This window comes from Prionailurus viverrinus, chromosome D1 (genome assembly GCF_022837055.1).
Source record: "Prionailurus viverrinus isolate Anna chromosome D1, UM_Priviv_1.0, whole genome shotgun sequence".
Taxonomy (NCBI): Eukaryota; Metazoa; Chordata; class Mammalia; order Carnivora; family Felidae; genus Prionailurus; species Prionailurus viverrinus.
The window spans coordinates 19,055,219-19,069,443 of NC_062570.1; the positions used below are offsets into that span (position 1 = coordinate 19,055,219).

General features: G+C 49.9%; 1 protein-coding gene across 2 annotated transcripts in view; it reads left to right on the plus strand.

Moving 5' to 3' along the window:
* The window catches only part of SORL1 (sortilin related receptor 1), a 173,050-nt gene that overhangs the window by 139,021 nt on the left and 19,804 nt on the right, over window positions 1-14,225 (plus strand). For both annotated transcript variants that reach the window (XM_047876687.1, XM_047876688.1), the window contains 9 exons: window positions 800-949; window positions 3,475-3,606; window positions 4,576-4,702; window positions 4,868-5,037; window positions 7,406-7,518; window positions 7,745-7,849; window positions 8,629-8,701; window positions 10,995-11,077; window positions 13,019-13,115. In XM_047876687.1, coding sequence (XP_047732643.1) covers window positions 800-949; window positions 3,475-3,606; window positions 4,576-4,702; window positions 4,868-5,037; window positions 7,406-7,518; window positions 7,745-7,849; window positions 8,629-8,701; window positions 10,995-11,077; window positions 13,019-13,115 — 1,050 coding nt within the window. The remainder of the gene's footprint in view (window positions 1-799; window positions 950-3,474; window positions 3,607-4,575; window positions 4,703-4,867; window positions 5,038-7,405; window positions 7,519-7,744; window positions 7,850-8,628; window positions 8,702-10,994; window positions 11,078-13,018; window positions 13,116-14,225) is intronic.

Consider the following 14,225-nt stretch of genomic DNA (forward strand, 5'->3'; position numbering starts at 1 on the left):
GATTTTCTTTATTAGGAGGGAAGAGGGTCCGCACTGGTTTCTGTCTTTCCTGTCAAAGGTTTTGCCCACATAATCCTGGGCTGTTTGCTTGTGTTTAAGGCTGGGGATGAAAACACTGCCAAGAGACTCCCCACAGCTTTGAGTTTCATGCTTGGGCTGTTTGTTGGGGAACTCCTGATCCCCAACAAGAGTTGGGGTTACTTGAGGGTTTGTCCCCGAGGCTGGTCAGTTGCCCAGGAGAAGAGTTTTTACAGTAATCTACTGCCTAGAGAATAAGGGTGTCACTGCCACGGTTTATGAGCAAGGGGACCAGGGTCCTCGCCTTCAGCAATCTGTGAGTTTAACTCCTTTCTTCAGTACAGCATTCTTGCTCTTAGCTAGGCCTAACCAGCCCTTTTTACCCTGCACATTACAATCCTCCAGTCTTCTGTGGGAGTGACGTACGGGGTGATTGTCTCATGGGGTTAGTAGGAGCAGGGGACTTGGGAATCTTTAGTCTGTTCCCTTGTTGTCTTTCTCCCTCTTCTCTCCCAGTTCAGGTATGCCTCGTCTGGTCTCTTGGGTCACTTACCACTCTCTGTCTACATCCAGCTTCCAAAGTTAGATGCCCACGTCCGGTCGATCTGCCTTCCATATCCAGAGCTCACCTTTGTCTCCAGGCCCCCATCGTAATTCCCAAAGCACTGTCATTTCCTAAATTTCCTAACACGTCGAGTTGGTTGCTTTTGCCGACCGGGTCCCTCAGTACTGAAAAGTGAATTTAAAAAAAAACAAAAAAAAAACCAACCTCTTCTTTCAGCAAATGTCACTGCTGCCTCTACTCCCACTCAGCGTGGGCGCTGTGACCGATTTGAATTCGAGTGCCGCCAGCCAAAGAAGTGTATCCCCAACTGGAAACGCTGTGATGGCCACCAGGATTGCCAGGACGGCCAGGACGAGGCCAACTGCCGTGAGTAGTCTCAGAGGGAGACGCTAAATGGGGAATAGTGTAAAATGCAGGTGGGCCTTTGGGACATGAAAAGAACAGGGCAGATTAATCCCACACTCCCCCAAATGATAGCAGGAATGTTTCGGCCCAAATGAAACAGCCACACGGTAAGATGAACATTGAAAATAGTTAACAGAGAAGTGCAATAGGACCTTCCTCCTGGGTGAGATTAACTCATTGATTGGTATTTTTTTTTTTCTTTTTAAGTTTATTTATTTATTTTGAGAGAAAGAGAGGGCTGACGCAAGTCGGGGAGGGGGGTGGAAGGGTAGAGAGAAAGGGAGAGAGAGAATTTCGAGCAGGCTCTGCGCTGGCAGCACAGAGCCCAACACAGGGCTCAATCCCATGAATGGTGAGCTCATGACCTGAGCCAAAATCAAGAGTTGGACACTCAACCAACTGAGCCACCCAGGCATCCCCTCGTTGGTATTCTTTAAATAAGTTTATTTAACCTGTTCCAAATTGGCCTTATTCATAAGGATGTTGCCTAGTTAAGAGCCTTAAAATAAAAATGTGCTTCGTCTCCAATTTTCCTCAATCCATTAATCCGAGAACCCTATCAAAAAAGGAAAGGAGGAGTGCCTGGGTGGCTCAGTCAGTTAAGCATCTGAGATGGTTGGTTTCAGCTCAGGTCATGATCTCATGGTTTGTGGGTTGGAGCCCTGCATCAAGGCTCTGGGCTGGTGGTACAGGACCTGCTTGAGATTCTCTCTTTCCCTCTGTCTCTGCCCCTCCTCTGCTCATGCTCTCTCTCTCTCTCTCAAAATAAATAAGCTTTAAAAAAAAAAAAAAAGGAAATGAGATTAGTATGGCATGATTCTTCTCAGAAAAGCTGGCCCCTGAAGGCCACTGCATTCTGTTCTAAGTGCTTGTTAATCATTTGTTGAGTTATCAGTTTAGGAATCTTCACAGATTAATAGCAACTAGATTCTCAGTTTCTAAAACCTACATTTTGCCACTTTAAAAATGTTGAGACATGTTTAATAAGCTGTTGTTTGATTATATTTTTCCACGTGGGATAATCCTGTGTTGGGGATCTTAGCAGTCTCTTAAAACAATGCCTTTCACAGGGTTTCTCCTTGACCGTTCTATATGAAATGACCCCTGCCCAGCGTTCTGTTATTATTCTTCTCTGTATGTTTCTTTGTAGTTGTTAATCACTGTCTAAAATACCAGAGTTGTTTGCTGTTTCTCTTAATAGAAAGCAAGCTCTATGAGGTTAGGTCCTTTGTTTTACACATCACCATAGTCTTAGCATCTTGAACGGTGCCTGATTCATGGTAGCCCTCCGTGACTATTCACTGGATGGGTAGATGGTTGGGTAGAGGGATAAATGGAGGGGTAGATGGGTGGATGGGTGGTTGTGTAGATGGATAGATGGGTGTCTAGATGGGCGGGTGGGTGGATAGATGGATGTTGAGTAGATGGATGGTGGGTGGGTAGATGGATGGAGAGATGGAAGGATGAATTCCATCTTGAGTTTCTTATACTAGTGGGTCTCAGACATTTTCCAAATGCCCTAATGCAGTTTTATTTGTACCCAAGCCCCCCTTGCAACTTCCCCCAAAGCAAACCAGTTTCTACTCAGCGTATAACAGAGCTCTATAATACAGTGGTTTTGCAGGAGAAGGGGGATTATAGTTTGTAAAAACCTCACATTTCCTTTCTTTCGCTGCGAATTACTCTAGTAGAGAGCTCTTTTAAAAGCGCAGCTAATTGCAGTCTATACTTCCACACTAGAGACATGCCGTCTTTAATTCGCCAGTTGAGGATGGTTGTTACGACATTCTACCCCGCCTCAACCCCTGGGTCTCTTCATCTCTAGCGACATCTCTGTCGATCCCTTATCCATTCCCGTTGCCATCCTGGTTCTCTCGTGAGAACCTTATCCGTTCTTTCTACCTGCGTCTCAAGGTGTGGTTGTCAGAGGTCGATGCGGTGTTTCAGGTAGAAAATGGGATTACTTGTCCTTGTTCTGGAACAGAAGTATTCAACCCTGGCCAATTCTGGTGAATCGCTGTGGAGCTTGTAAATGACCACATGCACTCTAGATCACTTGACTTCAAAGCTTTTGCTCTTCCTGAAGGCAGGGTCCAGCGGTTACCGTCAAAGAGGCATCACGGTGCCATTGTGGGGGGGTTACCACTCCTCATCTCGGAGGCGTATTTTTTTATTAATTTTCTTTTAATGTTCATTTATTTTTGAGAGAGAAAGAGAGGGAGCGAGCAGGGGAGGGATGGAGAGAGAGACAGAATCCGAAGCAGCCTCCCGGCTCGTAGCTGTCAGCACAGAGCCCGACGCGGGGCTCAAACCCACACACTGTGAGATCATGACCTGAGCCGAAGTCGGACGCTTAACCGACTGAGCCACCCAGGTGCCCCCAGAGGCGTATTTTGAATCAGAAGCTGATTAGTTCGGAGAATGCAGATCCCTTTTCCTAAACACGACAAACCGTTACCACAACGTAGCCCTCCCCTGTGTTGCAGCCACACACAGCACCTTGACCTGTATGAGCATGGAGTTCAAGTGTGAGGACGGCGAGGCCTGCATCGTGCTCTCCGAGCGCTGTGACGGCTTCCTGGACTGCTCAGACGAGAGTGACGAGAAGGCCTGCAGCGGTGAGTGCCACCCCTCGGGCCCTGGGCTCAGCCTCAGCTCTCCCCTCCCCCACTCCAGCAGGAACCCTTGGGAGCCTCCTCAGTCTGAAGAGGAAACCGCTTTTTGCCCAGTTTTGGAGCACCCGGTGAAGTGAGGCTTGTCCTGCCTCTGTGGTAGTTTGAACTCATCCCCGTGAGGGAAACACTGGTCTCGGATTTGTTTTCTGTGGACGTCCCACCTCGTGTGGGTGCACCATGCTCCCAGAGCCTCAGGCTTTGCGGTGGGGTGAGCTCAGTCCTTCTGTGTAGAACGTGTCTAGAAATCGTCCTAGTCCTTTTGGGCTGCCGTAACAGAACACCACAGACCGAATGGCTTATAAGCAACAGAAACTTCCTCCTCATAGCTCTGGAGGCGGGAAGCCCAAGATCAGAGCACCCGCAGATTCCGTGTCTGGTGAGGGCTCATTTCCTGGATCATAGATGGCCGCCTTCTCTGTGCCCTCTCACAGGGAAAGGGGTGAGGGAGCTCTCTGGGGTTGCTTTTATGAGGATACTAATCTCATTCACGAGGACTCCATCCTTATGGCCTGAACACCTCCCAAAAGCCCCATTTCTTAATACCATTATGTTGGGGATTGAGTTTCAGCATATGAATTTTGGGGGGGGGGGACACAAACATTCAGTCTACTGTAGCGGCAATGGATCGTGCTATGACATTGTCCCTGGACCTGCAGTATTTTCTTTGAGAAACAGCTTACCCCAGTGCAGACAAGGAGGCGAAATATAATGAAAATTTCGTGACCGGATATTTAGGAGACCCCGAGAGAGGTTGTGTAGGAAGGTTTGAACTCTTTTTCTGGAAGGTCTCAAGATGATGACAGTGGCTTGACAATGTGGATCATGATAGGTCTGCCTAAAAATCAAAGGACCTCTTGGGTCCTTTGGAATCCAAGGATACCACTTTCCATCCCATTTTCTCCATCTCTCTAGATGAACTAACTGTATACAAAGTACAGAATCTCCAGTGGACAGCTGACTTCTCTGGGAATGTAACTTTGACCTGGATACGACCCAAGAAGATGCCCTCCGCTTCTTGTGTCTATAACGTCTACTACAGGTGGGTCCCGTCTTTGCCTCGGGAGAAGAAAACCGTGTCCTTACCACCACTGGATGTTCTGTAAACCCTAGTGGTGAGCACGGCGTGGCTCCCCGCTCCCTGAGGCAGGCATCCCAGCAACCCCATGCTGCTTTGACGTGACGGTATCTTTATTCTTTTGGCCAGGGTGGTTGGAGAGGGCATATGGAAGACTGTGGAGACCCACAGCAATAAAACAAGCATGATATTGAAAGTCTTGAAGCCAGATACCACGTATCAGGTTAAAGTCCAAGTGCAGTGCCTGAGCAAGGTGCACAACACCAACGACTTTGTGACTCTGAGGACGCCGGAAGGATGTGAGTGTCACAGTTAATTTTTATGGAGCGCACAAGCCCTTAGGTGGGGTTTTCAGAGTTTCTCAAGGACGCTTGGCAACGTGGGAACGTAATTACATGTGCCTCACACATGCAGAAGATTTGTGGTGAAAGTTTATGGTCCCACCCGAGTGGTTGACCATGTATGTATTCTCCTTATCACGTCACGTAATGTTTTTCTACCCTAAGAAGTTAATTTCGGATTGTGCCCACCGTTGCCTCCTTTGCATTTCTTATCTTGTTCCCGTCCCTACCTTCCGTCTCCAGGTATTTCCCAGTACTTAGGATTGTGAGATCATTGTGAAACCATGAGGCACGCCAAGGCTATTGAGGCTAAGTGGTAAAGAAATTTGCCGAAACTCACGTGTCCTAGAGGGTTCCCTGCTTCTTCCCCTGTCACGGTGGCTGACACTGGGTGACTGTGCGTGTATTCCAGTGACCCTCTTTCCCAAGGTTTTGCGAACGTCTCATTTGCCAGTGCCCGTGCTAACATTTAGATTATGGTTGGAGACATCACTGTGAACTCAACGCTGGTCTTCATGTCCGTGCAGATGCGGACATGTGAAATAGATTCAGATAGGCATATCTAGGCGGGTTGGTATACACGCGTATATTTGCACGCTTTGTCAGCTGAGAAGGGCCAGACAGAGAGAGGACTCCACAGTAGCAGTGAGCGCACCTGTCAGTAAGACCTGGGCTTCTGTGCCATTCTTCAAAAAAGGAAGACCTTCAAGGAGGGCTCCTTGAAGAATCCGTTGATTCCAGCACTAGGGTGGGGCAGCTAGGAGATGAGCCTACAGAAAGCAAGGAAGTGCGTGTGTGGGTTACGACTTTGTTAAATTAACGTTTGTTCAGTAGAGCCCCTGGGGTGCCGGACGGTCCACGGAAGACCACAAAGGAAAATCGAAACAGAGAGGTTTATCATTCGCAGGTTCCCCAGGAAGAGCCACAGCACACCCGAGGGGCCACATGGGCAGGGGAAGGCAGGGTGCAGGCAGAGAGAGTGGCGGGTCCTGGGCACATGCCCTTTTTAGGGCTCCCGGGTGCAGTACGTTGGGGTTCCTGTGCTGAGGCCGCATCGGTCCATTCAAGCCAAAAACAGGGGGTAAAGTTCTGTGGAGCACACCAGGGGAAGGTCCGGGGAGGCAAGGGAGACCGTTGATCACACGTTGATCAGTCGTGTCAGGAGCTCAGATTTGCTTGTGGCTCTGCAGGCTGCTTTCTGGGGCACACGCTTACGTGAGGGGCTGGTGTCAGTGGAAGACGTCTGCAGGGTGCTTGGCCAAACAAAACGGAGGCTCAGGCAGCAGTATGGTACTGCTGAGGAGGACCTTGGCTAAGTTCTTGGCGCCCCGGAGCGATCTTTGAAATACCCCGTTCGTTGATTTTCTTTCCACAGATAATTAGCTGAGCACCTAGTATGGCTCAGGTGTTAGGTTAGATACGGGAGCTTCGGGTGAATGAGACACAGTCCTGCCCTTGGAGGGCTTGCCAGCCACCGATTGTTGATGAATGCTCACCGCATCGGTTTGCTGGGGCTGCCATAACAGAGTGATGTGGACCGGGTGGCTTCCAGGACAGAAACTTATTTTCTCACAGTTCTAGAGGCTGGGAGTCCGAGATCAAGGTACTGGCAGGGATTTTCCTTCTGAGGCCTCTGTCCCTCTGGTTTGCGGATAGTATCTTCCGCCTGTGTGTGGGTGTGTAAGGGGGGATGGGAGGGCCCATAATACTCAACATTTGTGGCTTATCCACGTGGATAAGTACGCTGCAGTCAGAATGAAGTTTGCCCAGAAGGTATCGTAGCTGGTTTTCATGTATGGTGGCGTCTCACCCAGCTCTTGAAGGCAGTCACAAGAGAGAAGATCCAGAAATGTCTCGGCCGTGCCCGTGTAATTAAAGGAAAGTAGTTAAAGAGCCTGCTTTGAAGGTGATCCCATTCATTCGGGTGCAGAAGTTCTGCGCCGTTAGAAAGTCTTACTCCTCTGTGGTCATGCCCGTGGAGCGAGGGTTGTAGGAGAAGTCGAGGCAGCAGGTGCTGTGCTTGGCGGTTAGGATCTCAGCATTGAACGCCCAGTGCCTGCAGGTGATTCTGTCCTGCAGCCCTTGTGAGCCTCACACCTACATCACAACCAACGAAGCCGTGATCTCACGTGTGGACAGCACACCTCACATTCCAGAAGAGAGGAAAGGTTTGTCGATGCCGAGGCCAAGCTCACGGCCTTTCCTGGTGGCTTCTTGCCAATGCTGGCTCCAGATTCTTTCCGGGCTTTGTGGTCAGTCTCAGGGAAGTTCCTCCCATTCACCCAACACGCAGATGGGCTTTAACCCTGCGTTGACTCTCTTCTAGTGCCAGACGCCCCTCGCAATCTCCAGCTGTCGCTCCACAGGGAAGAGGAAGGCGTGATTGTGGCCCACTGGATTCCTCCCGCCCACACACATGGCCTTGTTCGAGAGTACATTGTAAGCATCTTCACGTGCGACTGTGTGAACAGGAGATTCTGGGTCTGCCAGCACAGCGGGGTGTTCTGTGTGACGAGCACTTGATTTGGGGTAGCCTGGTAAATAGCGGTCCACCTGTTAGAGGATTTTACATATCACCTCCCTCTCTCCTCCTGCCTCCTCGTCAGGTATCAGGATGTCCCAGACCATTGGGTGCCCTGCTGATAATTGTTTCTTCTCGCTTCAGGTGGAATACAGCAGGAATGCTTCCAGGATGTGGGCGTCCCAGAGGGCTGCCAGTAACGTCACGGAAATAAAGAATTTACTGGTTAACACTCCGTACACCGTCCGAGTGAGTGTTAGCACCCGTTTCGGCCATCCGGGCAGCCTTAGAGCATGGCTATATGAACGACTTACGAATAGTCTGCTAAAAACCCAGCCCCTTGCTCTGGGGGGCGGGGGGGCCGGGGGGGCATCATTTTTTTTCAGTCTCTTAAATCAGTGCCACAGAGAACTTGAAATCAGACTTCCCTCAGATAACCAAGAATTTATGGTAAATGCAGCTTTCCCTGCTTTTCGCCCCGATTTTCTGCTCGCGTTTCAGCTCCCATACGTCTACGCTTGCCACCTTTCTGCTGATCCTTGGCTGCAGGGTGGTACAGAGTTATGGTCACTGGCATTTACAAGCCAATATCGTAGGGATCTTAAGCAATATGTTATTAATACCTTTAGCAGAAAAGAGAGAGATTTTGTGCAGAACATGTTTGTTGGGACCCTTAAGGGCGCACACCGACTCCATGACCCGGATCGTTTCCCCATTACCCTTTTTCATTTGTGTGTCTGAACGGCCCCACGCCTCCACGCGCACACGCACCCCCCCCACCCCCGCCCTTGACGTCCCATCAGTCCACACGAATGCCGTCATGTCTGCACTGTCACAACCCCCTTTGCCCAGCTTCCTTTTATTAGCCCCTTGTTTCAGATGCTGGGGCCTCTGAGTGTCCCGGATCCCCCTGTGTAGAACGTTTGCCACCCTCACTGCCAGGGTCTCAGCCCCGTAGCCCACTGGGGACCCTCGCTGTATGGTGTGCCGCCTTTATCTTCTACTAATTCACGCTCTGATTTGAAAAGGTGGCTGCGGTGACTAGCCGTGGAGTGGGAAACTGGAGCGATTCTAAATCCATTACCACCGTCAAAGGCAAAGGTAAATGATTCCAGCGTTCGCAGATTCAGAGGACAGAGAAACCCTTCGGAAATAACTTACAGTATGACTGGGAAATGGAGAAGCGTAGAGGAGAAGTCTTCACGCATCTTCCTTCTGCCCAACATGCACACATTTCCAGGTGTTTCCATACTCCCTTAGCTACAAAGTTTCTTCGGGTGCCTGTTGAATGTCCTCCTACCCGAGCCGAGCCGAGCATCTCTAAGGATGCAGACGTACAAGAGGGATTTCCGAAGGCCGTCGTGCCCGGCTCTTATACACACAATATCCAAAATCAAAGGACTCCTTCCTTCTCGCCAAGGGTACAGAGGATTTTGTCCGTGTCCATTTATGGTGTTTGTAAGATCCCCCCAGGCTGACCCTTGTGTCTTCCCCAGCGGCGCTGACAAACCGTGTGTAGGTGGTAGTTCCTAGCGCCAGAGTTGACCCTAGTGATAGCTGACTGCCCGCCAAGAGCCGGGTACTCGGGAGCACCTGCTACTTGGCATAGATCAGCCCATGTCACGGATGTAAGAACAGATAAGGAAGTAGAAAGAAGCAAAGTCACCTCCCACGCGGTCAGTAAATCGCAGAGAGCTGGGAGCAGACCCTGATCCTCCTGGCTCCAAAGCCTGTGCCTTTAACCGCTGGGCTGCTCTGCTCCCCCTGGGCCGAGACGCATGCTCCCGCTGCCCTGTCCCGCTTGCACGTGTCCTCGCGAGGGCAGGGGGGCCCGGCTTGGTTTCCTCCGCCCTCATGTCACTGGTGTTGAGGGCGAGCCAATGAAACAATTGAGGAAGGAATGAATTAAAGCGATTAAAATGACGGCTTCTGGCATACTTGGGGGAGGCGGATCACAGCCTCATGTTCCTCGGCGGTTTCCTGATCTTAGCCTCGGCACTCACGGCTTTCGTTTCTGGACAGAAGCGTCCTATGGGACACGACTGGGGGGCTTTAACCTGAGCCTGCGCCAGTGAGAAACAGGCTGTGGTTTATGGAGAGTCACTATCTGGTTGCCTTTGAAATTGGGGCTCCTTGAGATCAGGGCAAGAGGAAGGCAAACTTAGTGAAGCCAGCCATTCTGTAGCAGGGTGCTCTTGGGTAATTAGAAAAAAACGGACTGAGTTCACACTCCCCTAGGGTTTTTGCTGTGTTGTCATTTCCCTGTACAAAACCCACCAAAGCATGCGGGCCGTACGTATGGAAAAGAAGGGACCCTGGAAGGTCAGCAATAAAACATGTGCCTTGAATTCTCTCAACGCAAATCACACCTGCTTTGGAAAGTGTCTTAAACTTCTTTTGTGTGATTTTGTTGGTGAGCCTCGGCTCATAACAGGTTTTGGTTCAGGCACGTGCAGGAGGTCACAGTGTGCTGAATCAGAAAGTATGTGTTGCGTTCTGTCCGTGATCCTGTGTCCTCGTGACGTAACACACAGGACAGTCAAGTGTACAAGTTGTCATTTAAATACTGTCTTCTGATAATAGTTATCCCACCGAGCCCTTTGGATTACGGCTGGCAGAGCACCATCCGCCATCTTGTGGACAGGCCTTCTGAACGTCAAGGACCATGCTCATCCCTTGCACTGAGAGGGGTCTTTTCCCTCTGCCACTTTCTTTTCCCACACACACCCCTCCCTGCCCCCAGTTCTCAGCTTGGGCTCTGGCCTTTTTGAGAATGCCAGTGACTTACTAGTTCCTTCCTCTGTCCGAGGTGGGACTTTACTGGACACGGAAAGAAAAGGCACATTGGTTGAGTTAACATTAGTATGAAGGGAAGTAAGGTGCCTCCGGTTACACAGTCGTTAAGTGTCTAAAACGGGAACTTGAACTCGGGTTTGCCAGACTCCAGAGGCCACGTGGTTTCTGTCTTGCCACACGTGCATTTACGACTTCTGCCTTACGATCTGGCCTGCTCTCAACTTTTGAAGAGGACGTGAGGCCGCCGAGACCTCCTTAGTGCCAATAAAGGTGGCGCTTTCTGTGATCCCCGCACGTTTCAGAACCAGGCCGCTGCTGGGCTGTGTGGGGGCATTTACACAGTGGAACTTTTCTGCTCCACCTGATTGCCAGGAGAGCGGGCTGAGCCGAGAGGGTTACGTGTTCGCCGGGCAACTGTGGACCCAGCCTCCGCTGCAGGACGACAGCGGTAAAAGAGACGCGTGAAAGCAGCCCAAGAAATGCCCTTTCTTCCCCAACTTAAAAGATCGCTTTGTCTGTCGAGTTGAAAACTGTTCGGCCCTGCCCTCCTCACTTTTCGTCACGTGCTTTCTCTTTCTGAATTCCTTTTTGTTTTCAGTGATCCCACCACCAGATATCCGCATTGACAGCTACAGTGAGAATTCTGTAAGCTTCACCCTGACCATGGATAGTGACGTCAAGGTAACGTTGGAATTTCCAAACAGCGGCGGGTGGGGCTCTCCTTTGTATGGAGCTGGTGCCGCATGGGCCAAATGAGATGAAGAAAAGCGAGTGATTTGATCCAGTAAGCCCAAAATACCCCGACGAGGAGCAACGTGAGTCTTTGCACATAATTGTTCTGCCTCAGCCCGGTGCCTTTTTTTCCTTTTTTTTTTTTTTTAAACCGTATAATTAAATGGTTCACAGCTACAATGCAAATAAAGAGTTGGTGTTAACAGAATATGTATGCCCTGTAATTTTCAGCTTTATTGGATTTCCTGGTGCTAAGCACTGATGCAGAGGTTCCCACAGGGGAAGAGAGAGTCGGATGCCTTAGAAACATGCCCCCTTGTAGCCACCGCGCCCCCTCCCCTTCCAGCGCCCCCCGTCCGCTCTGCGAGGCCTGTCTGCAAAGCCGGCTCCACCGGGGTTCTCTGCCTGCCTGTGGTTTTCCAAGCTGAGGTCCACCTTCCGTAGCGTTCTTGCGTGTTTTGCCTCGTTTCCCTCCCTGTCCGTGGAGCGGCGGTGGGACAAACAGCCTTCAGAGCCCCTTGTGCTGTTTATGGGACTACAGTTTGGGGGCACATGCCCTTGGCTTCAGAGACCGTTGGTGTAAGAAATGGCCTTTATATAAACCCTGTCTGTATGACGGTTTTTGGTCTCGCACGTGTTTTTTGGCTGGTGTCCCATATTTAAAGGTCTTTAGATCAAATTCCTTTATGAGCTCAGGACTTCGAAAAGGTAGGCTTTCCTGATACACGGATAGGTTTGCTCCTGTTAGACAAGAAGAGCTCAAAGGGAGCCCTTTTGTAGCGACCTCTTGGCCTTGACTGCAAGGATCGCCTGAGCTGAGATTTATCCTTAATTACCATAACGTAATTATCTTTAAAGTTTTTCCTCTTTCTGCCTTTGTGAATTGGCTCTTGTCCTTTTATTCTGCATCAGTGTTTTTGATTTCATCAAGCCCATATTTTATATTGTACATAGTCTACTGTTTGTTTTTAAAATTTTTTTTTTTTGGATTTTTTTTTTTTTAATGTTTATTCATTTTTGAGAGAGAGAGAGAGAGAGACAGAGCCCGAGCCAGGGAGAGGCAGAGAGAGAGGGAGACACAGAATCTGCAGCAGGCTCCAGGCTCCGAGCCGGCAGCACAGAGCCCGACGCGGGGCTCGAACCCACGGACCGCGACATCACGACCTGAGCCGAAGTCGGACGCTTAACCGACTGAGCCACCTAGGCACCCCTTTAAATTTTTTTTTTAACGTTTATTCATTTTTGAGAGAGACTGAGCATGAGTGGGGGGAGGGGCAGAGAGAGAGGGAGACACAGAATCTGAAGCAGGCTCCGAGCTGTCAGCACAGAGCCCAACGTGGGGCTGGAACTCACAAACCGTGAGATCATGACCTGAGCCAAAGTCGGACATTCTACCGACCAAGCCACCCAGGCACCCACCCCCCTCCTTTTTTTTAATGTTTATCTAATTTTGAGAGAGAGAGAGAGAGAGAGAGAGAGAGAGACACACACACACACACACACACACACACACACACACACACACAGAGTGTGAGCAGGGCAGGAGCAGAGAGAGGGAGACACAGAATCCCATGCAAGCTCCAGGCTCCAAGCCGTCAGCACAGAGCCTGACGTGGGGCTCGAACTCACGAACCATGAGATCGTGACCTGAGTCGAAGTCTTATGCTTAACCGACTGCGACACCCAGGCGCCCCTGGTTTTAGAACTAGGTGCCAGGTAACTAAATATTCAGTGATCGCACACTTGGAACCAGCCTAAAGATCAAAAGAAACCTGTCTGCGGTAAGAAAGGAGATGCCGAAAGCAACCATCTTCAAGGGGTGCCTTTTGCGTTTGCTGTGCTCCCTTGACTGTGTACTGTTCCTGTAACCTGTTTCTTCATTCTCGGCAGGTGAATGGCTATGTGGTGAACCTCTTCTGGGCATTTGACACCCACAAACAAGAGAAGATAACTTTGAACTTCCGGGGGAACATCTTGTCGCACAAAGGTAACACCTTGGAGCTAGTTGGCATATGAGCAGGGAGGAGAAAGGAGATCGTTACTTCCTGGTGGCAGAGTTTGTGTGGGGGCCGCCTGGAAAGGGAGGCTCTCCCCTGCCTGCTGTTCTGGGTGGGCTGAGCGAAGAGACTGTAAATGACCCCTGCTTTGGCGGGGGGGTGGGGGGGGGGTGGTCCACTTGGCTCGTCAGCCTCCTTCTCTAGCTTGGTGGCTCTTCTGTTGGCTCTTAATGGAAGTTGGAGGCTTCAAAGAGGAAAAACTGGAAAGAAGCTAGATTAACCCTCTACCGATGATTTTTTAGCTCCAAAAGAAAGTTCTGAGAGTAAGTTACCTGCACCTCTTCTCTGGCGTGGTTCGCTCCTGCTTTGCTAATGCGAGGTCCACAGGGCGTGGTGCATCGTTGGTATTCAGGGCACATTTGTTGAATGGACGGACAAGTGACCTGAGCTAAGGGAGGAGGGAAGGAGGTACCCCAGTCCCTCTTATATGTGTGCACCTACTGTGCGCAGGCATTTACCTAGGCGTTCTTTGTAACCTAGGCATTTTATACAACCCCCGTAATAAATCTATGGGGTATGCTCATATCATGGGTGAGAACCCAAGGTTCAGAGATAAAGTAGTTCCCTCGGAAGGTGGCAGCTTTAGAACGTGCAACTTTCTGATTTCTGAGGCTATGATCTCATTGTCTCAGTGTCGCACCGATAGAAATCGGCAGAATCAGAAGCAGTAATCGTCTTGCCTGAAATATATTAGGGCTAGCTAGATGCGAGGCACCCTGCCGAATGCTTTTTTTTTTTTTTTTTTAAGCATTTTATTTTTGAATCCTTGGAATAGTAGCTGCTGTAAGTGTAGTTGTTCTTTTCTGTCTTACAACAAGGAAATGGACTTCATTTGAATACAATTGACCCTGAACAGTCGGGGGTTAGAGGGCACTGACCCCGTTGAAAATCTGCATATAACTTTTGACTCCCCTAAGACTTAACTACTAACAGCCTGCTGTCGACCAGGGGTCTTGCCAGTAACATGAACAGTGAATTAACACACATTTTGTATGTCGTATCTGTTATATACTGTGTTCCTACAATAAAGTAAGCTAGAA